Genomic DNA, 24,339 nt, shown 5'->3' on the forward strand with positions numbered 1-24,339 from the left:
GCAAGCTCTTTCTTAAGCTGTGACCCTACAAAGATGTAAGTATGTATGTAACTTTAGGTACATGAGTAGTCCCTGATTGATTTCAAGGGACTATTTGTATGCCTAAAGTTACACACACACTTAAGTCTTTGCAGGATCAGGGCCATATTTATAAGCTTGTTGTGGCAAGGATCATGTTATCTTGTGTATTTGTACAGTGGCTAGCATGGGGCGGGCAAACTTTTTGGCCTGAGGGCCGCATCAGGTTTTGTAAATTGTATGGAGGGCCGGTTAGGGGAGGGGGTTGTGGCCTGGCTCCCACTTCCTATCTGACCCCCCCCAGGACTCCTGTCCCATCCAACCCCCCGTTCCCTGATGGCCCCTCTAGGACCCTGCCTCATCCACACACCCCCGCTCCCTCATCCACACACCCCTGCTCCCTGTCCTCTGACCTCCCCCAGACTCCCGCTGACCCATCCAACCACCCCTTCTCCCTTTGCCCTGACTGCCCCCAAAACCCTGCCCCTGAGTGCCCCTTGCCACCCCATCCAACCCCCCCCTCCTTCCTGACTGCCCCCCCGGGACCCCTGCCCCCATTCAATCCCCTGTTCCACCCCCGATCACCCCAACCCCTATCCACACCCCCGACCCTGACCACCACCCCCAAACTTCCCTGCCCTCTATCCAACCTCCCCCCCCGCAATGCTCCCTGCCCCCTTACCGTGCTGCCTGGAACACCGGTGGCTGGCAGCTCTACAGCCGCCCAGCTGGAGCCACTGCCACCACACAGCACAGAGACCGGGTCAGGCCAGGCTCTGCAGCTGTGCTTCCCCAGGAGCTCACAGTCCTGCTGCCCAGGCAAGCATTGCGCCGGCAGCAGAGCGAGCAAGCTGGGGTGGGGGGGGCGGCGAGCCTCCTGGCCAGGAGCACGGGGGCTGGGCAGGACAGTCCCGCGGGCCGGATGTGGCTGTAGTTTGCCTACCTCTGGCCTAGCACCTCCATATCTTTTGGCCCAGAATAATTCCAAACCAAGATCTATTGACACAGTGCAGCCAAGAGGATCTGAGCACCATCATTGCCAGGAGGCATTGGAGATGGATCGGTCATGTGCTTCGGATGGAAACTGATTCCATCTCCAGAGTAGCAATAAGGTGGACACCTGAAGACAAGCGAAAACAAGGCCGCCCAAAAACAACATGGCAAAGAGCTGTGGAAGCCGAGCTGAAAAACCTGGGGCACAGCTGGGGAACCATTGAAAGACTTGCCAGAAATAGACAGGAATGGAGGAGCTTCGTCACTATCCTAAATGCCGGAGGCGTAATAGGAACATGATGATGATGATAGCACAGTGGGGTGTAACCTTGATTGAGGTCACTGGGGACTATTGCAATTTTTTTTAATAAATAATAATAATAAAATAATAGTAATAATACATGTTCAGCCAGTAGGTGCCGCTGTTATACAAAGCCAAATAATCAGAATTTAAGGCCTAACCAGAACTCCTAGGATACTAAATTATTAAGAACTCACAAAAACTATGCAGTGGAATGAAACTGATTTAATATTGGACTTTTCCCCCCTAATACTGAAAGTCTATATGAAAATATTTTGTTTATGTGACATTTTAGCTGCAACATTCGAACTTCATTTTCTAGATTATTTTCAGCATTTAAAACTACCCCCAAAAATCTTAGGTTTTTCCTAAGGGTCCGATACTTGCCCTGCTTGAAATGTAAGCTAGCAAGGCATTCCACTACGTGGCAGGGTGGCAATATTTCTGTAAAGGCTCTATAACTGGAGAATGACATTGTATGCACGCAGCATAGGACAGTAGCCAATGGTACAGTGTACTCTGGCTCACATACTGCTGATTACTACCAATGATCCTTCTGCTGGTCTCTGCAGAGCAGGACAGGACAAGTAAAGGGTGGCATGGGAGAGCCCTGTATGCTCCTCTCGGTTCACATCCCTTCTATATCGACAGAAAAAGGCTGCATTAATGTGCCATACTTCCCATTGTGTGCTTAGAGCCATGTTTAGGAGGCTATGGGAGCCATACTCTGGGGCCATTGAAAGTTGGTTGTGCTGGGTGGTGTAATTTTCTGTATTGCTTTAATTTCTCTTTCTTTGGAAGAAAATGCTTGTGCTGTTAAAACTGTTATCAAAATCTAAAACAATTACATTTAAAATGAAGGCTAACAAGCTTTTGGGGAGATAGTTAATAGCACAGTGTAGGAAAAAGGTATAGAGCACACATTGTCCAGGAGCCTTTAACTTCGAAAACACCGCATGAAATGAAGAAAATTAAACAAAGCTGCCTTCAGACACAACTGTGTGACCAACTCTGCTGAGACCAATGGGAACAGTGCATGCATATCTCAGGGTAAAAGCCTACAGTAGATAATAATGCACTGCCTAATTCTATTTATTGAAGTTATTTGTCATGAAAAGTTATTAAAAGCAAAGTCTCTTCAGTCATTTCCATTTGCCTATAATGAACAGAAATTCAGATCAAGTTGTTTTACCTCTTCAGGACATCAGCTGAATCGTCTAATTCCTCAAACTCCATGTGAAACACCCTAGAAAATGACTCCTACAAATACAAAAAGGATTCTTATTGGATGGAAACTAGTAATATTCGTAATCCTGATTAACAATAACAATAGTAATAAGGAGAAAGTCAGCTGCAATTATTTATACTGAGTCTGCCTTGAGGGAGAAAGAGAGAAATCCTTGTATTTTACACTCCCTCCCCCCGCCCACCCCATACCAATTCTGGCCCAGAACAGGGAAATTTAACTTCCCCGTGTCACTGAAAACCCTTGCATCTCCAGGGAACATTCACCCCAAGTGAGGGCAGGCATGTTTACAAATTGCTAACAGTTAGCTCCAGAGCTAAGAGTCTATTCTAACATTTACCCAACTCCAGACTAAGAGTGTATTTGTGATCAACCTCAGTCATGTCACTTTGCTTGGATGTGGAGAGTCCCAGGAGCAACAATAAGCCTTAAATGTATTGTTAGATCTCCTTATGGCTTCTTGTCACTGTAGTATCCGAGCATTTTGCAAACACCAATGAATTTATTCTCACATACCCCTGTGAGGCAGGGAATTATCATTATCCCCATTGTATAGATGAGAAATTGAGGCACAGAGAGGAACTGGGCCAGACCCAGAGCATGTGTGTGTGAGAGTGCGTATGCAAATGGGAGCATAGGTGACATAAATCTCTCTTTTGCATTCCTGTGATGCTAGTACTGCTCTGCAAGGCAGTTTCTCCTGAGCTTTATGCAAGGGATGCTCTAACTAATGTTGGGCTGCAATGGCCACAAAGGGCCCAAAAGTGAAGCCAAGGTCTCATTTAGAGCAGCTGGTTTTGGCCACATCATTCTTCCTCCGGCCACTCCCCTTTTCCCTGCTATACCAGCCGCAGAGTGAGTGAGTGATGCAACAACCCATGTCAGCTCTCTGTCATGGGAGGAATATACTAACCCTGGAGGTGATCCTCTCTGGGATGGTTCAGATGACCTGAGGGACAGATTACACCAGCCAGCAGTGCAAAATGGCTGAACCAAACCACAGAATCTGACCCAGTTAGAGGTCCTGCCCCAATGAATTGACATCCAAACTGAAAGGATATCATACAAACAGAGGTGAGGAGGCATGAGACTGGGAGAAGAAAATAGTGGATCAGTGTGGAAGGCTAGTAAAAGGAAGTGTGGACAGAAGGAATCTGCTACTGTGAACCAAAGAGTACACTGCAACCATTGCCTTTCTGTCTTCCCTCTTCTTTACAGTGGAGGCCTGATTCTCCGGTTCCTTGCACTTATGTAATAATTTAAATTGTGCAAAGTGGGTGTAAAATGTGACCAAATCAAAATGGAGGAGGGAAATAGAGAATCTCACCCCAGGGGCCTCTAAAGAACAAGAGCATTACTCCCTTTAAACAAAGTCACACTTGATACTCACAGTGCAATCTTCATCTACTATGAAAATGGTGCACCTCTGCACCTGCATGAAGGAGATTATAGTTGCAGCTATCTTCTTCAAAATTACTTCCAAAGATTGTTGCTCTTCAAAAATCAAGCTAGCAAGATCAAGAAGCACCTGGACAAAAAGAAACCCTTTGTGAAAATTCTAATAACTAGGAGTTAAATGATAATTATATTTATTAGCCCCTTGGATTTTTTTCCCCAGTCTGATAACTTTGGTCATAGAATATCAGGGTTGAAAGGGATCTCAGGAGGTCATCTAGTCCAACCCCCTGCTCAAAGCAGGACCAATCCCCAGACAGATTTTTGCCCCCGATCTCTAAATGGCTCCCTCAAAGATTAAACTCACAACCCTGAGTTTAGCAGGCCAATGCTCAAACCACTGAGCTATCCCTTTTAATTTAAGTTTTTGCAGGGCAACAGGCTATGTGGGATGTCATTAATGGCATCCATTGTGAACACCTTTGATGAGAGAGGCAAAGAGTGTAGCTAGCTAGATACAGTATCCAACTATAGCCTGATAGATTTAGGAGATGCTGCTGGGAGAATTCTCAACCAGCCAGATGTGGCCAGATTATATCACCTGCTCCCCGCTCAGGTGGCAAGAAGGGTATGGAACCAGGTCTGAGAATCTAGCCTGACACGTTTATTGATCTGTAAACTCAAGGAACAACTTTGAAATTCTACCCTGCTGGAAATCTTTGGAACAGTTTCTGCCCATTTGCCTCTACACACCTTTTTTCATATTGAGTGTGGTGGATCCAGATACTTTCCTCAATAAATAGCAGTGGTATAAATAACTCTTTAACAAAGAGGATGGCTGTAAGATGCACAATTAGAAACACACAGAAAGATCAGCTCTGCTTTCCACTGTTGCTGCAGATACCGTAAGTGATTGTTTGTGGGTGTAAGGGAGTCTAACAGGCTGAATGAGAATAACTTTGGCAGAAATGCTTGAGCTATATAAGCCTCACACTCTGGAACATGCACATGCAACAAGACACATTCTGACTTTATGCACAACCCAGGATACTGATGGGGAAGAAATTTATAGGTATTTATGCACAGCCCTCCACAAGGTGCAGAGTCCAGGAATAACTCTCTAGATGAAGTATTAAAGCAGCATGCTCCCAATTAAATTTAAGCATTAATTTTAAAAAAATCTGAAATTTACTTAATATTCTGCTGCCAGCCCATTATGCAGGACAGCTGGTACTAGGGTTTTAATAGAGAGGCACAGGAAGTCCCACAAAGAGACAAATAAATAATTAACATATGCAAGGAACATCTACCATATGGTGAAAGCCAGAAGCTGTAGATAACAAGCATTAACTACTACCTGCCCATCACAAATGCCACATCCCAGGCTAGAATAAACCTGTTGGACATACCTGGTTACGCCTGTTTTCAAGCAGTGATGTCTCATATAGCTGAGCATTGTGAAGAACGATTCCACAAAATGCCAGATAAGCAGCAAAATCCTGAAAAACAGATAATTAAATGTTTCTAACAAGGTTGTATTTTCACATCCAAAATGCTCACTTAATGTGTCTGAAGAACTAGGTTTTTATTATTTTCTCTTTCCAAGCTTTCAGCTTCAATATAAATATGTTTGTTTACATCTTTTAATAAAAGTCCATCAAATCATCCTGGCTATGGCCAGAACTCTGGCAGTACAGTTTTTTGGTCAACCTGTAAATACACAGAAAGAAGAAACAATGGTCTTTGGTATGTGCCTTATTATCTGTGCAACTTATGCAGTAGCCCTCCCATCATGGGTGGCGGGTGAACCCCTGCTTTGGGGAGATTAGCACGCTGACTCCACCCCTTCTGCCCAAGGCCCCCGCTCCCCTGCATGACAGAGCCCTGAGGGCCCCCCCACCCTCGGCAACAGGAGAAGCCCTGAGGGGTCCCCCGCGACCAGAGGAGCCCCGGCCCACCCATCCCAGCCACACTGGGCCAAGCCACCTTTCCCTCCCCACCCCGGTTGAGCCAAGCCCCCAGCCCCCCAGCCCCTGAAGGCCCTCTCCTGGCTGAGCCGCTGGCCCCCATCACAGCACCGGGCCGGCCCCAGCACTGGGCCGAGCCGTCGGCCCCCCATACCTGAAGGCCCTCTCCTGGCCGAGCCCGAGCCAAGCCACTGGCCCCCCGCTGCTAGTCCCGACTGGGCTTGTGAATACAGGACTTCCTCTTTCCCTGCATGGCATCTGGGCCTGGGTCAGACCCACCCCCAGATTTCTCCCCGGGCTGCAGGAAGCTCTGCAAACTTCCCCCTCACCCCGCTTCCTGAGCCTATAGCTCCTTAGCTGCAGAGGGAGGGAACCCTATACAGGGAGCTGCTCTCCCATCTGCCCAACCCCCATGCATCCAGACCCACTCATACCCAGACCCTCCTGCTAAGCCTCACCCCCCTGCACTCAGAACCCACCCTGATAAGCCCCATTCCCTCTGCACCTGGACTACCCTAACAAGCCACCCGCACCCAAATCCCCACCCCACCAAGCTCCAACCAGCTGCACCTGGAGCCCCACTCCCCCAGCATGTGGATCCCGCACTGAGCCTCCCACACCCAGACCCCCCTGACAAGCTCTATTCCCACCGCACCCAGATCCCCACCCCCCATGCACTGAGTCCCAACCACCTTCATCTGGACCCCCTGCAGAGTCCCATTGCCATTGCACCCAGAACCCCCCAACAAGCCCCTGTGCATTCAGATCCCCTACCCCCAAACCCAGATCCTCCACTGAGCTGCCCGCACCCAGACTGCACCACACAGAACCCTCTCAAACCACACCTGGATCCCCCAACACTTGAATCCTGCCTTGCTGAGCTTGCCTGCCCACATGGAAGGGCAGGGCCCTGAGGTGTTTCTGGTCCTTGCACTGTGTCAGGGTTGGGTGCAGCCTCACTGCTGAGTCCATGTCCTGGGGGGGGAGCTGCACAGTGATCTCCCACCTCTGTGCAGCCAGTGGCCTGTGCTCCCCAATGCCATGCTGGAGCCTCCACATTTATTTGACAAATAAAATTTGCAGAATTTTAAAATATAGTACACAGAATTTTTATTTTTTTTGGTGCAGAATGCCCTCAGGAATAATACTCCCAATTAAATTTAAGCATTGGAAAAAAAACAAAACAAAAAACCCTTGAAATCTAAACAAAGATATACACATTGCAGTTTTTTGTTTTCACTTTGTGGTAGTAATTGGTATGTTGAAGGTTATTTTTGGTAATCATACATAAAATGTTTTCTTTGGTTGGTCTTGATCTCTTATTGCCATTTCATCAGGAATCTCCCATCTTTTTTAGAAACAAATGATTGATCTTCATGTTTTATCCTGGTAGAACTGTACTGGAATAAGAAGCAGTTTTGGGGAACCAACCCAACTAAAATCTCACCATTAAAAACTGAACACACAAAATGAGCATCTAGTATATAAGGAATTAAATATTTTTAAAAGTGGAAATCAAATCTTGCTTAAGTAGCGAAGCCAAGAGCTGTTTCTCTTCAGGAAAGGGATTAATTCTGATGTCCTGCAGATGTTCATTTGCATTCCATTGGAACAGGGAAGGAGTAAATTCTTACTTTGTTATTGCCAAGGCTTAAGTCAACTTCTTTGGCCTTTCGTGGTGCACCACAGTTTGCATGTTAAGTCTGAGAGCATTCTGAAAGTGCCTGCAATGTGAGAGTTCAGAATCTATGTGCTTTCTGCACTACTGATTATGTCAGACATGACTGTAATTTATGCAGTGCTTTATTTCTTTCTACAACTAGTGTACACAGAAATTAAGTTATGTAGTAATTTTAAAAGCTGCTTGGCAAGCTTTTTAGTTTTAATGTTAAGCTGCTACTGAGTGCCCATTGTGACATTCCTTTGAGATAAGGTGACTTCAACTACTAGCTGTTAAGCCTACACCCCTTTATAATGCATTCAATAAAGCACGGAAACATTGTGAATCCTAATAGAAGAGAGAAACCAAACTGACCCAGAAATTAAACTGATTCACACTGACATTTCTGCAATGCAGAAAGAATTATAGTTTCATTTTTTATTTATTCAAAGATTAGTGCAGTTTGGATAACATCAAGATTTCTAGCTGTCATAAAAGAAAACCACTGATATATATATATATATATATATATATATATATACACACACACACACACTCTCTCTCTCTCTCCACATCCCTTATACCTTTTCATCTTGCTCTGTGAATATCCCACCAATTCCAGATTTCTTATTGATAGCTTGAGCCACACCAACAACCTAATGCAATGAAAATAAAGAAGAGTTAGGTAATCAAGAGGAGTTTGCCTCTGCACTGTCTGGAAAGCAATATTTAAAGAAGATGACAAGCGCTGATTACAGGTACTTTTACACTCAACATTTGGCTAGTTTGAGAGTTGGGTCTACGGTTTTCATTTATTTATTTTTATAAATTACTGACTAGCTCTTTAGTATTGGATGTTCTCAACTAAAAAAATTGTACTACTGGATTGAATGTTTTTACCTACTATTGTTACTGACACCTAAGATTGCTATAATAGAAAGAGTGTAGACATTTTCCCCATATTAGCCAGTTTCTTTACTTTGTGCACTTGATGACATTTTCCATACTCAGTCACTCAGTTTGTTTGTCTGGGTCTTTCACACAAGAGAGTGGGACCATCTTTTTGTTCTGTGTTTGTACAGCACCTGGCACATGGTCCTGGTCCAGGGCTGGGACTCATCTGTGCTACCACAAGACAAATGATGATAATAAATAATAATAAAAAACATTTTTTAAAATAAGAAAATGTGATTGCCACAAAAATTACCAATAGGATTCAGAGGCAGGTGCAGTACTCAAAACTACTTTTTAACTTACTTTTGAGGCTGACTAAATATTGTGTTGATGTAGCTGATTTAAATTGTACTAGACTAGGCCCCACTTCAACAAGATATGTACGCACCTGCATAGCTTAGGTATGTGAGTAGTCACAGTGACTTCAGTGGAACTGCTCAGGTGCTTAAAGATAGGCACATATTGTTGTACCTTGCTGAAGCATGGCCCTAGTCCCTATGGGGCAAATCCTCTGCAGCCATGGAAGGCCTTGAATACAATGGAATCTACTACTTGGGAGTTGAGATGCTGGTGGTAAGTAGCCTGTGCAGGGGGTCTGCACTCTGTGCTCGGTGAGGACCCCTTATAGGTCAGCACACAAGGGGTTTGTTGAGATGAGATAGGGATAGGTCTGAGGAAGAGGAGGAGAGTAGATCCATGATTACACAGAACCAAGCTATTCCCAGGGAGTAACAACAGCTACCGGCACTTCTTCAACCACAAGCCTGTAGTAGTGGCCTGGGAGTAACTCTGCTGTTTTTTGAGGTGGAGCCCCTGTTTCCTGGGGCTGTTGGTAGAGTCCAGGATTTTGTTCTTAGAATCTGAATGTATTTTCCCCAATTTGTACCCAAATAATTTGCTAATGTGGATTTTTTCTTGATGATAAACAAGGATTATAAATATAATACATATGTAATATTCTTACTGGATTCACATTTATTCTTCAAACTAAGGAATTTTTTAAAAGTTAGGCTTTTCCTAAAAATATATTAAGCAGGCACCCTAACAAAGATATATTTCCTCTGTTAACACTGTGAATATTGCACTCTATCCACGTACCTCACTACCATAGTGTCTGGGCACCTCACAATTAATGGATTACACTCTCATAGCTGCCATGGGAAGTACCCCATTTTGCAGATGGGGAACTCAGGTACAGGATAGATAAGTGACAGGCCTAAGGCCACAGAGAAAGTCTATGACTCATCTAGGAATTGAACCCAGGTCACCTGAGTCCATGTTTGATACCCTTATTCACTAGAGCTCTGGACATAACCAGTGTCCTAACTTTCAGATATTTTGTTGTCTTATCAAAGGCATTAGAATGAACATCCAACTGGCCTCACATAAAGATCCTCTACATATCATATAATCTGCATATATCAGGTCACTCCCCAGATAGTAAAAACTCCTTGTTGCTTTAACCAGAAAAATACTTTCTGTTGTAATCTCTGAAATGATTACAGAAATCAACAGACCAGCTGTATTTCCTGCTAGGATGAATTCTTATAAAAGCTTGTTTAACTTCAAGTTACTTTAAATTCCTAACTGAATCTTTTTTGTATACAAAAAAGGGGAATTTCTGATTTCAAGTTTCCTAATAGAACTCTCTCTCGATGGTGAGATTAAAACTTTACTTCTTAGAATACAGAAAATAATCCTCCAGGGAAGTCAATTAAGATCTGAATTTCTCATATTTTTGGAACCTACTGGAGAGAAGAAATTCAGCCCCAAAAGTGACCCTTTGATGCAGTGTGCTTATTTAGATAAAAGGTGCAGAATGAACCTGGAAGAGCAGAGTGTTTGCTCAAAACATGGTGGAAATTTTAAGTAATTCGACAAGCCACAGCATGTCTCCTGGGGGTGCTGAATGCTCTCACCTCCCACCGAATACCTCCCGGGGCATGTTCAGACACTCTTTGACTAACAGCATTCTGTAGGCAGCACTAGACCTGAAGAAAATTGAATTTATTTCAAATGCTAATGCAATTTTTATCAATTAATACAGGTGGCAAGTGAAAACTGCATGATGTATTTCTCACCATATGGGTCAATGCAGGAATATCCCACTTGAACAAACTACCTCAAAGGAAGGATAAAACAAAAGGAACAGTAGTTCAGTTTTGCCGTCATCTGCCTCTATGGGATACTTGTTGGATTAGATCCATAATCTGGCACAGCTCTGCTGTGAGTCTGAGGCTGGGAAAGGTGGAAGGATGACACCTTCTGTCCCCCCATCCTGAGGCCTGTGCCAGAGGAATTCTCAGAGAGAGGCTAAATTGGGCTTTTGGCTGCTTTGAACCAACAGACTAGCAGCAAAGCAGACACTGAAGTGGCCAGGATTTGATCTATTATTTCTTACCATGCCCAAGGGATTGAGGGCCTAATTTTCCAATGTAGCTGCACTTTCAGGGTAACAAAATGTAATCACGGAGACCTTTTACACATGCAATTGACATATCAAGGCTCAAATTTCTGTTTGGTCTTGGGCGGGAACCCGTCTCCCCATCCCACATACACACGTACTTTCAAACTGAGGATGGGGATTCAAAAGGCTGAGGGAGGGAAAATTAAAAACTTAATTCCATTTATCAATCTATAAATCACTAAATGGATTAGTACCCAAAGGAAACTCAGATACAATCCCCACCTTAAAATTTAGCAATTCACTTTGAGTTTTAATCTGGCCCAGGCCTACTGCCTATACCCAGCCTGGATTTTGTAATGGCTCCCCCTCTGGTTTTATTTGCTTCTCTTTATTTGTTCCCCATTCTGTATGTATCCTCTGATCACATAAAGCTGTTTCTCAGCTGCTGCAGTAAGCTGCACATGGGTTCTCTAACTCTTCCTATCCACCAAAAATCCATCTAGCCAGCAACTGGCTAAACTACGCACACAGATGAGGGTGGAAATCAGACCACTGCTTAGCACTGACTCCACCTCTCTGCTGCAGGGTGTGATTCTGCTGCCTGGGCAGAAATGAAATTGCAGGGCTGCTCTGAAGCTTAGTCCACAATTTGTGACCAATTTAGAGCCACCCTTTCAGATGAAGGACATGGACATCCTTTTTAGAAACTGGGGTCTGTGACAGAAGCCAACAAAAACAAAGGATTTTAAACACAGACTTTCACAGGAGCAAATGTGAAGATAGAGAATATTTGTCCAAAGAAATTATTCACTTGGACAGTATTTATCTGTGTTCCCCTTGCAATTATTACAACTATCTGTGTGCTGACAAACTGCGCCATCCCACAAACTAGCTTAGCTTCTTCTTGAACCTACATTTACTATTGTGCTGATGAGCTCACGATCTTTTGCCACATGAAAGATGGCAGTGTCATAAGTTTAACTTAGTGATTTAACAGCAGGGTCCAATAGGAAGGAAAGATGGGTTCTGAAGACAAACAGTGGGGTTTCAGTGGTTTTCTCCTGATTTACCCTGTAAATGAGAGGAGAATCAAGCCCAAAGGGTGTTCTACTTAATGCTTCTGCCATTCCACTTAAAAAAAGTCCTTTGATTCATATTATATTTATTACTATTATGAACAATATAAATATAGATCTATGTATCTTTCCTACACCCTTTTACCCTCCCCATATTTTACATGGCACTGTAATCAATAAATCAGTCTCTTTCATAGAGCACCTATTAGATAGATAAGGTTGGAATCGGAGTCCTTAGCTGGTATAAGTTGGCACAGATCCACTGCCTTCAAGGCAGCTATGCCAATTGACACCAACCAAGAACTGTGACCTAAAAGGGCTGGCAAAAGTAAAATTTGCTCTAGCCTTTGCTATACAAGAACACTTTATAGCTGTAAATCAACATTGATACAGCTCCACCAGTGAGAGCAAATTTAACAAGAATGGAAGCTGAAGAGTAGGACAGGATCCAGGAACTTAATCACAGTGTCAAATCCTATTCAGAGACACACTAAAAGCAGCTGGATCACATTTGCCCTACCTTTCCATTGCTACTTGCGGTGGAGCTGCACTGGTGGCAAATTATGACTATGTAACTCACCAGTGTAGAAGGAGCATGAGAATCTGAAAAGTTACATAGTGAGAAGCACGGCGGTTTATTTGAAATTATGTTTTTAATTCAATTCAGAATTTTTGGCACATTTGCGGTGAGTCACGACCATGCTCCAGAGACATGGCATTATTTGTGACCCTAGCAGTGTAAAGTCCAGTGAACGGTTAAAACAATGGTATTTTCCATCCTGCTTTTAGTACAGACAACATCAAAAGAACTTTGCTGTGCACATGTCTGAAGAATTGTGTTTAACTGTTATTCATTAAAGTTATAACTGTTAAGCCAGTACTTAAGGAGGATGGAAAAATAGTTTTCTCTTAATGGGAGAGAAGACAATTTAAAGTCTCTCACATGAGCCTTCCCAAAATATCAGTGTCACAAATCAGGTCATTGTTTTGGATGGGCCACTACCAGCTAGAGACTGAAAAATGTCCATTTTAAATAAAGATTTTATTGTAAGGACCATGCGGTTCAATTCTCCATACAGCAAAACTCCCATTGACTTCAATGGGAACAGGAATGTGCATATGATTTATACACAGGGTTGCCAACCTTCCAGGATTGGCCTGGATTCTCCAGGAATTAAAAGATTAATCTTTATAAAAATTATGTCATGTGATGAAATCTCTAGGAATATATCCAACCAAAATTGGCAACCCTATTTATACACAATGAACGATGCCCCTTATCCTATGAGCATTCACACTGCTGTACTGAGGTGCAGCTTTCCTTAAGTACAGCTGCAGCCTCTGAACAGTAAGTAAATTGTCTAGCCCCCTCACATGCTCTTGCAGTAACCTACAGGCACACTGGCTGATGCTCAGGTCTTTATTCACACCACTGGCCTTCTTGTATTTTTATTAGCTTTGAACCACAGGAGCTAAGACAATTTTAATGAGCTCACAGGCTCTCTGAGGCATCCGAAAGGTGAGCACTTTTATCCTGTGTAAACACCTTTCCTCTATGAAAGGAAAGCTTGTGGTGCTTAAAGAGCCATAAGGAAACAGTAAAAGGACTATGTTAGCATATACTAAAAGGACCATTTAGTCTCTTCTCATTAGCACTGCAGATTTCTCTTTTACTGAGAGAAGGATGCATACCAAGAGAACTTGTGCTCTTTTTAGATCCCTGTAAAGCCCTTCATTAATAGGTGTTTAAAAAAAAAGGAATAAAACGGTTAGAAATTCATGGCTTTTCTTATGATGATAAAAATTCGAAGTGGATGACAAACCTTAGCAATTTTTGGTTCAGTGACACTGTAAATGTTTAAAGATGTTTGAGAGGTGTTTGCCATTTCTACAAGATAAATGGATTGTGACCTCATTGACAACAGTACAAATTCCAACAAACTGTACTGATTTCTGTGAGATTTGGCCCAGTGACAATAATGAGAAAAAAAATTCAGGTGGATAAGCTACTTATTTAACTATGGGAAATATTCCTACAGGCAGGCAATTAGGAAGAGACATATAAAACTGTTCCAGTCTCTGGAGTAATTAGGTAATTAGGACAAATGTGCTTCATATGACAGCACGCAGGTCATGAAGATTATAGGATCTGTATTTTAGAGAGATCTAAGCTTAGTACAAAACCAAAACACCTCAAAAAAATTTCTTGCAAGCAAATCATAAATGAAAATAGGTCAGATCTTCAGCTGGTGTAATTTGGTTTAGCTCCATTGACTTCAAAAGGAGCTAGGCTAGTTTACACCTGAAGGAAATCTAGCCCCAAAGTGATTGTGACAATGATACTGGATATACAGCTAAAAGATCTGCTCTAGAAATTATTTTGGAAAGTTCTATGCCCCATGTTATACAAGAGGCCAACTAGATGATCACAATGGTCCCTTCTGGTCTTGAAATCTATGCATCTATGAACACAAAAAAGCCTGCTTGAATTGCATGTATTAGAAGAGTGGAATCCACACTGCACCTAGCATATTTGGGGTCTATAGAATTCCTCTACTGCTCTCTGTAAGCCCTGAAGGATGCTGCAAACATTAACAATCCACAGACATTCAAGCACTTTTTAGCTGGTGAAGACACTGCATTGGTGTAAAAGAATCAGCAACAAGAAGAAAATATGTTTTATTAGACAATGTCTTGTTGCTTAGGCCCAATATTTTACCTTCCTTAATTCTTTAATAACCAGGTGATGTGTGAACAGGGTTGAAAGCTGAATAGTTTAGCAACAGAAGCCAAGTTAGCTATTTTTCATTTTCTTGTTACTCTTGTAATGTGCCCACAAAAACGTCCCGTATGCTTCTTGTATTCCCAGAGCCCCAGTAGTGAGGGTTTAGATGGGGTTTAGAAAGAGCAGGGATGGGGAATGACAGGCAGAAGTTGGCAGGGAAGAATTTAGGACTGGAAACTCTGAGACACAGGGAGCGTTAAGGACTGAAATAACAAGCAATCTACCTGCATCAGAAAACCTCTAATTTATGACAGCCACTCTATGGTTGCCAATGGGCTGCAATGCTGAGTGTTAGTTATTCCCTTTTTCAGCCCCAGCACAGCCCTTATGCTGTGGTGGTGAGGGAGGGAAGCAGAGGACTGCATGTGCCAACCTTATGCAGCTTCTATATAAGGGGAATTATCCCCCAGACTGTTGCAGCCCCTTCACACATCACTAGAGAAGTATGTAGGAGCTATGATCAGACGCTGGCCGAGAGAGAGAGAGTGAGTGAGTGTGTCAGAGAGGGGGGACCTAAGGTTCTGATCCAGCTATCAATAAAGTCGATGGAAATACTCCTATTAGATCAGAGGCTACATGTTTTGGTAGCGTCTCTCCAGTTTATAGGAGACAACCCAACACCACAAACAAATGCAACTTCACAACTGGCAGTAATTCAAATCCCTTGTCACCAGTCACAGAAGGGAGATCAAGAAATAAATAGGAATAACCGCCCTTCATACTCATTTCCTCCCACCAAAGCATAGCTGCACAGTGTGGGGAAGCTTCTATTGTTGCTAATTGTTCAATAGATGGAAGGCTTTTGGCTCCAGGAATGTCAGCTATTCCCTTTCATAAGGCTTGATTCAACTTATAAAAGGAATTCTCTCTCTCTCTTTCCCTTAATTGTCAGAGGCCACCACAGTCACTAACTGTTTGAAATGGATAGCTGACTTCTACACCTACCAGTGGCAGTGCACCCCCTCAGGATTTCATGGAACACAGCAGACATTTCTTCAGTGCTGATGGCTGTGTTCTGAATTTTATTTTATCTGGATGGCTTCTTGCTGCATTTTTGTACACGCCACTCTCAGGCCTAATTCTGTGAAAGCTACTTCAAAGAGAGCCAGTGCCCTTTTTCACAGTCACTTCCTTTTCACTGACTTTAAGAACATTCTTTTGCTTCCTGAGAAGATTTAATGATTCAATAAAGCCAGCACCAGAAGAAAGATGATTCACTAAACCAAATAATGGTGACAGAAGGAGGAAATTCAACACTATCTGCTTTAAAAAAAAAAAGGGCGGGGGGGGGGGCAACTGATATGAAATTATGGCCTGTGTGATTTTAGGCTTATTCTGCTTCCTCATCCCTGCAGAGCCTGAGCGTGATTAATGGCTACAAAAGTATGCAGTCCTGCTCAGATATTTACTTACAGACTCTAGCTTTTAACTAACAACACTTTCATTTCTAATGCTCTTCACCATAATGTGCCTTAGCTAACTGTTGGAGTGCCAAGATGTACAGGTGCTCATTAGGCAACATCAACATCAGGGCATAAGCATAATTCAACTATGTCTACGTTGTGGGAAGGAGGTAAGAACCACCTTCCCAGGTTGATTGTCATTAACGCCCTTGGCTAAGCCTTATAAAAATAAAAGTCAGCAAGACAGCAACAAACAAATAACAAAAAAGCTGTTATAAAAAGCATAGCACCCCTGATTTGTAGCAAAGCGCTTCCTAGTGACAGAAGAGCAGGCAAAAATAAAAACAAAATTAAACCAAACAACTGTAGTGATCTTTTCCAGAATGAAACATTCACCTAGCAGGCCAGCAGGAAGTTGAATCTCATGTACTCCTGCTCAGGGCTTGGAGTTAATTCAGCTCAAAACTCCCATATGGGAAAATCCTATATACAGTTAATAAGGATGAAACCAAAATAGGATTTTATAGAAGCTACTGTAGACAGTCTATAGAATTTAATAGAGAATGATCTCCTTTCTAAACCAACCATGAATTTAACTTAGAATTCTATCCACAAAATTTCACACACAAAAATAATTTACTATGCAGTTCTACAGGATGTTTCTGAAAGGAATGGTTTTATAATGGTCATATACAAGTCTGAAAAATTAGATGGAGAAGTGCTCAGAAGTGGAGATGATGATTTACAGCAATTTCTGTAGTCCATTTTCAGATCTATGAATCCATCCAAAACCAAATGCGATTGGAACCCACTCACTTCAAGCATAAAGGTGCCTGAGGCTAAATCAGTGACACTCCTGTGTTCTTAGGCATCTATGAGTCATTTTAGAGGACCAAAGGTATACCTCAGGGATGGAAAAAATCTTCTGAGACTCAGTCTATGCAGTCAGTAGAGATCAAGGTTCTGGGCTGCCACCATCCCAGGGCTCCTGCTGCTGTTCTCTCTTGCTGATAAATCATGAAATCTCAGGCTACAAGGTATTAGCTTGCCTGTTCACTGCAGTTAGCTTGTGATAAGTGATACTTTGCACGTATAATACATACGATGCCTTTGATCTGAAGCTGTCAAAACACTTTACAAATATTAATAAATTAAATAACTTAGAACACCCTTCTGAAGTAAAGAAGTGTTATTATACCCATTTTACAGCTGAGGATCAAAAAGGAGAAGTGACTTGGTCCAAGGTCACATATGAAATGTGCAGTTATCCCATACTCCCACTCCTGGGACAGAACATTAAGAGTCTGATTCTGCCATCCTTACTCATGTTGGGTAGTGTACTCCCACTGAAATAAACTTGCAGAGAAAGTTACTGCTTAAAGGTTGCTGAGCATAAAGCTGAGCATCAGACCCTCAGTCTAACAAACAACTTAAACATATCCTGAACTATAAGCACGTGAGTAGTCTTATTGGCTTCAAAGTTAAGCATGTGTTTAAGTTATTTGCTGGATCATGGCTGATCTGGAACAGCACATGTACAGAGGAATACAGAGGGCTTAAATTCATCTGGAGCTGACCGGAGCAGAGCTCCGGTAAATATTTTCAACCCCCTGGAGTTTTTATAGCATGTTGGACGGGGTGTGGGGGGCGCTGGAAAATACTCTATAAGAATTTAAGCCCTGGGAATATAGGTGTAGGCGTCTCTCCTACAGTGAGGAGTACTCTTGGTGCATTAAGAATGTTGGAAGGCTGTGTTATGGCTCTCCTAACCAAAATGAACGAGCTATCGTCTCAGTAGAAGGAAGGTACTTTTAACAATCCGGCTTCCTGAAAATGCACTGTAGCACTGAACTGGAAATAATCAAGATCTACAACAGCGGTCGGCAACCTTTCAGAAGTGGTGTGCCGAGTCTTCATTTATTCGCTCTAATTTAAGGTTTTGCATGCCAGTAATACATTTTAACATTTTTAGAAGGTCTCTTTCTATAAGTCTATAATATATAGCGAAACTATTGTTGTATGTAAAGTAAATAAGGTTTTTAAAATGTTTAAGCAGCTTATTTAAATTAAAATGCAGAGCCCCCTAGACCGGTGGCCAGGACCAGAGCAATGCGAGTGCCACTGAAAATCAGCTTGCGTGCCGCCTTCGGCACACGTGCCACCCCTGATCTACAGCTACAGTTGTGGCCAACAGACACCACAGTTTCCCCTTATAAATAAAACAAGAAATAACCATGGTAATTATATGGTAACAGCTGGCTAATACCAACTTTTTACTAGTGGTCACGGTACCATTGATAATAAGAATTCAGTCAATTTTAGAGTTGTGTGTGTTTTCTCTTACATTTCATAGTAAGTGTGGCTGATTTCATAAACTAAGAGGGTATCAGGTTATGGAGTTATCTATTGTCATTAGAGAATTGCCAGAAGAAAAAACCCAGAAGGAACCAAATGGCATGTTTCAAATGGCTTTGCAGTCACTGTATGACAGTTTTAAACATAGATATAGTTTGAAATGGTTTCACTCATGGCAAGTTTGTTTGTTTTTCCCTTTGTAGCGTAAAAGTGAGGTTTCTCATCTTTCTTCTCTCTTGATTTTTCTGAATAGTTATAAACATCAGATGGCATATTCTGGAATGCCAAAGCAAACTATGTGGCAATGGTTGTTCTGTAGGATGGGACAGAGGCTCCATTTAGTTACCAGCGATTGTGCAGGAGTGGCTTGCAGATATCAGAACTTGCTTCAAAACCCTTCAAGTCCAACTCAAAGATTGGCCAGCTTGCATCTGTAATTCTTCATGGGGAAAATAGGAGCTTGTCACAAACAGAGCTAGCACTATGTAAATCTCCCATTGCTCTGAGCCTGAAGAGTACATACAGCAGTGTTTTCCAGTCCTGAGCCTGATAGGCCTAGTTTCTATTGGCTCTTTCAGCTATAATTAATAAGTAGAAAAAAAGCTTTATAAAAGTTTACTTTTTGTTATTAACAGAGCTACTTCCATTCTTTGTGTGTCTATGAAGTACTGAGGTTCTTGCTCTTGCATATGGTGCTTTTTGTTGGTAAGACCACTACAGTCCTTCATTAGTCCTTCTCCATGGGATCTGCTTCTTGAAGAGCTTATTTCTCATCTTGTGTTATTTTTAAGTAGGCTCCTCAGCTCAGGCTCCACATGGAAGTTTAGACTAATCTGAGCCTACTTTTCATTTCTACCGGAAAAATCTTCATTCCCTATCTGGCCTAGCAGTTTGATATTCATATTTCTGCAGATCAAACACTAACTTTTTGCTTTAAACATACCAATAATATAAAACAAACAACAAATGTATCATACGTATTTTCCGGGGGCCAAATTTCAAGGTAGAAAAGACCTGCTTCTCTTTCTAAGTATTTATTTTCAGATGTGTCTCAGAGACATATTTGGCTACATATTTGGACTGTGACTAGTGAAATCTTGCACTAAAGCAGTTTTCCTTAGCTGACAGATCAGAGATGGGCAAACTATGGCCCGCGGGTCACATCCAGCCCGCGAGACCGTCCTGCCCAGCTCCTGGCCGGGAAGCTAGCCCCTAACCCCTCCCCTGCTGTCCCCCCTTCCCCGTAGCCATGCCACCGCGCGGGCAGCGCTCTGGGAGGCGCGCTCATGCAGGGCAGCACAGCAGTGTGATTGGCTCCGGCCGGGAGGCGCGGCTCCAGACATGCTGCTCTGAGCTGCATGGTAAGGGGGCCAGGGCTGGGGGGGTTGGATATGGGGCAGAGGGTCCTGGGGGGCAGCCAGGGGGCAGTTGGATGGGGCAGAGAGTCGGGGGGGGCAGGGGATGGGGAACAGGGGGGATTGGATGGGGGTGGGGTCCCGGGGGGCCTGTCAGGGGGTAGGGGTGTGGATAGGAGTCGGGGCAGTCAGGGGATAGGGAGCAAGGGGGGTTGGATAGGGGGTGCCGTCCTGGAGGGCGGTTATGGGCAGGGTTCCCAGGAGGGGGCAGTCAGGGGACAAAGAACAGGGGGGTTGGATGGGTGGAGGGTTTTGAGGGGGGCAGTCAGGGGGCGGAAAGTGGGAGGGGTCGGATAGGGGGCGGGGCCAGGCTGTTTGGAGGGCACAGTCTTCACTGCCTGGCCCTCCATACAGTTTCGCACCCCAATGTGGCCCTCAGGCCAAAAAGTTTGTCCACCCCGTGCTAGATACAATATCATTACAAAGGCTTGGTCTGTTTTTTGTTTTTTAGGTTGGGGAGGCATGGAGGAAACACGGTGGTTTCTTTGTTTGGGGTGGGAGATGCTTTTAGTAGAAAAACCAGCTGAAAGCAGATGGTAATTGAGGGGTTGATTCATGGAATTAAATCTCATTCCAGAAAAGTGTCAGCAGAGCATTACAGTGAGGGTTATGAGAACCTTCTGGTAAAAGACTTTAAAATAACAAAAGAGTCCCCTAAGAGAAATTCCATAGTTCTTCCAGTTTACAGCATATAGGAGTAACACTTCATTTCCCCCCCTTCTCCTTTAGCCTTCACCAATTTGTTAATCTGTCAGTTTGTTTTCTATTTTCATAATAAAGAGGTGCCTGCTTCATTTCATCTAGAACCCCTGTTGTGCTTTGAGGGGAAACCCAGCTAAGATTTTTTTCAGGATCTGCAAATTGCCAGTTACAGGTTCATTCAGCCCAACAAGTCAGTGCTGGTATATATGAGCAGAGAATACTTATACTTAATTCTCTCATATGTATGACCAGAGTAAGAAGTAAGCACCCATGTATTGTGGCCAGCTGAATTTTGTCATGAATTTATGATTCCAAGTTCTTGGCTTTTGGTATTCTTGTGTTTTTTTCCAATGCACATAAATAAAACATGTGACCTGGACAAAACATAGACCCTCCATCTTGCATCAATCATACCTCAAGCGCCACTCTCCCAGCCAGAAGTCACTGCACACAACATTCTGCTTGCTCACTGATTGGCTAATGGCCAGTTGCAGCTACTGCCAATTAACATGCGGAGGAACTTTGAAGTGGGAGCAATGTCTGACTGGGAGAACAGTGATCATGTTCATGTTCAGTGTGAGGTGGCAGGTTGTAAATTTGAAACACTTTCCTTATGAGACCTGGAGCAGTGAAACAACACTTTGAAACAGAAGTCCGATGTAGGAGATCCCACATTTAATCATTGGGTCAACCAGGACCATCAGACCCAAATGAATGAGATAAATCAAGGTAAAAATGAGAATTGGGGTTAAATATGAGAGATTGGTGTCTTACACAACAGGACTGGGAGAGTGAAAGGGTTAGAAAGAAGGGAAAAGGGTATTTTCAAATCAGTTTTGTGAGCAATTTTTAACAGAGTGAACTAATTAGACACACACTGTGAACTCTGCTGAAAAAGGAAGATTTAGTGGACAGCAAATCCCTGTCTGAAAATTTCTGGGGCACTCCTTGGTTAGCCTATGCTGTGCCAACATCCTGAGAAATTGAATCTTATTCCTTCCAGCTTCAAGAAGCTCTTTCAGTTATTGGCAATACATAAAAACACAATGAGCCTGATTTTCTGTTCACTTACACTAATTTTACACGAGTGTAATTGCATTGGCTTAGTTGGAGTCACTCCTGAATTACACCAGTGTGAGAAGGAAACCAGGATCACTCTGTCACTCCTCACTTAATTTCTCATTTTCTAATTTCCTCTTGATAGTGTTTTAGCTGTTGCCACCCAATAGAGACCTACTTTATTTATGCTTTGAAGTCCATGACAAAACTCCTTTGACTCTAGTTGTAGCAGGATCAGACCTTAAAGGAGTATTGCTGTGAGAAGTGACACAAGACTGGAGGGGAGAGCTGTGCAGAGAAACTGAAGACCTGATTCTGATCACATGCACTCCAGTGTAAATCAATTAAGGGTAATGTGAGCTGTGGGTGCTCAGATTCTCTGAATCATGCCATTTTTATGTAGGTACTTAAAATGTGGATACAGGTGGCTAACTTCAGGTACATAATTTTGAAAATGTTGCCCTGGGTCTATGAAAGGGAGCCCCCGCTCGATATCTTAAACTTGTGAGGTGTTTGGTAGAATGTTATGGTCACCATTTTACATAGTGGTAAAAACTGAAAAGTATCATCTAAAGATAAGATTTATATGCATTGTGAAAAGCCACAGTAAGACAACATTTGAGGGATATCTTTGATTCAGAAAAGAGAGAAAAGGAAGATCATCTTTCATTCAAAATAAGATAATCACATGTTTCTGCAGGAAAAAGTCCCTTCTCATGGCTTATTACATGACAATCAGTGGGACTGTAATTAGGCCTGAAGTTATTTGGGCACAACTGGCATGTATTTTACATGTTTAAAAATAGTAGCACATACATGATAAGCAGCTATAGTTTGAAAGAATCTCATTTATTTTACAACTTGTTCCTGCATTTCTTCCACACACAAAACTCCTATTGATTTTACTGAAGTGAACTGGGAGTTTTAGGTGTATAACAAATGCAGAATCCTTTTCGTAACTGGAAATAGAAACAACATTGTTTAAAAAAAACAAAAATTGTGCGTAAGCTCTTCTCAACAACTCTGGTTAACATAAAATAAAGTAGAAAAGATAAAATTTTACTCCATGGAATGATATGCAGACAGGACATTTTAAAAAAAGTTTTTTTTCTACTGTGAGATAAGTGTTTAAAGGAATTAACAGAGCTACAAATGCTACTGTATAAGATGATCCAGGTACTGCAACTTACCTCTTCCCTGTGGTTCTTTATTGGCATACAAAGAATACTCTGAGTCTTGTATCCTGTGATTTGGTCAACTTCTGCATTGAATCGGGGATCCTGATGGGGGAAAAAGTGGAATTAAGTACTAAAGAATGTCTTGTTGAATTCTCCAGTTTATAGGGCCATAGAGGAATTATAGCATTTGTCTTAACTGTTACCCAGTGTCACAATGTTTCCATTATGAGACAATGGCTATGTAAATATAAGTTATTACTGACCGAGTGAATTTCTAGCAATACTGTACAAAACAAACTGCTTATGAGGAATATAAACACTTGTGGATAAATACAAGTGTCAGAAAATGCAGTAAGCTTAGGAACAGCTGTTTGTCCAGGCTAGATATTCATGCATAACCATTTTTAGTACATCTTTTGTTCTCAGAGGAAATTTCCAAAAGATTGGCAGGCGTGGCTAAATCTTATTAATAGGATTAGGATTTCCATTTGGGGGTTAAAATGAATAACAGCCCATCTGAGAAAAAAGTCAGAGAATGGGCTTTTATGGAATATACACCAAAAACATCGGAAATGAACTTTTTTTCCTTTTCAGTGTTGAAAAGTGTTTGCAGGAGGAGGCTGACAAGCTCCCAAGCTTTTCTAAATCTCTCTCCCATTCTCACTGAAAAGTCAAGCCCATGAGCTTCAGAAAGCAGCTTTAATGCAAAAATAACCATTTTCTAAAACTGACTGTTGCTCCTGCAAGACTTATTCGTAATGTACCTAAAAATAGTCATTGACAATCAGAATAAATTCTCACCACCAATTTGAGTCATTCAGTGCAATCAGCCCAATAGGGAGCTGGCAAACTTTAAGCATTATGACATTTGTAGGAATACATACTAGGATAGGAACTTAAAAGAAAGAGCTTTTGGTTCTGGGCTCCTCTGCCACCACAACTTTGAGGTAAGCTAGTGCTTGTACAGGAAGAATGGTCTTGACTGTGAGGCATAGGGCAGGTGGCCAGAAGAAAAAGAAACACCCTATATAAAGTCTGATATGTATTGTGTATGTATAAAATCCCTATTATTACTGCAAAAAGATGGAAACACTGAAAATGACTCCACTGGCAATATAACATTTTTGCTATAACCAAAGTTATAGTCATCTAGGCTGGGACTTTCAAAGGAGCATAAGAGGCTCCTTTGAATCCCAGCCTTAATCCTAATTTCACATTTGGTAACATAATTATGTTAAAGTGGTATACGTCTGCAACTATGTACCATGAGTAAAAAAATCATTCCCCTTGTATTTACATAAAATGCAATGAGAATTAGCACAGACAGTCAAAAAATTCCAGGTATAAATTGTGCAATGAGATTCATTTTCTTTCCTTTTCATTTTGAGTTTGGTTTTGGGGTTGTTGTTTTTTTGTTTGTTTGTT

The 24,339-nt window shown here is 42.4% G+C and overlaps 1 protein-coding gene across 8 annotated transcripts in view; it reads right to left on the minus strand.

Annotated features, from left to right (window-relative positions):
- Positions 1 to 24,339, minus strand: part of PDE5A (phosphodiesterase 5A) — a 99,118-nt gene that overhangs the window by 52,821 nt on the left and 21,958 nt on the right. For all 8 annotated transcript variants that reach the window (XM_054030697.1, XM_054030694.1, XM_054030693.1 and 5 more), the window contains exons 3-7: positions 22,927 to 23,016; positions 8,165 to 8,236; positions 5,363 to 5,452; positions 3,949 to 4,086; positions 2,505 to 2,572 (exon numbers count right to left, since the gene is read on the minus strand). In XM_054030697.1, the coding sequence (XP_053886672.1) occupies positions 2,505 to 2,572; positions 3,949 to 4,086; positions 5,363 to 5,452; positions 8,165 to 8,236; positions 22,927 to 23,016 (458 nt within the window). The remainder of the gene's footprint in view (positions 1 to 2,504; positions 2,573 to 3,948; positions 4,087 to 5,362; positions 5,453 to 8,164; positions 8,237 to 22,926; positions 23,017 to 24,339) is intronic.

The sequence above is a fragment of the Malaclemys terrapin genome, chromosome 5 (assembly GCF_027887155.1).
Source record: "Malaclemys terrapin pileata isolate rMalTer1 chromosome 5, rMalTer1.hap1, whole genome shotgun sequence".
Lineage (NCBI taxonomy): Eukaryota > Metazoa > Chordata > Testudines > Emydidae > Malaclemys > Malaclemys terrapin.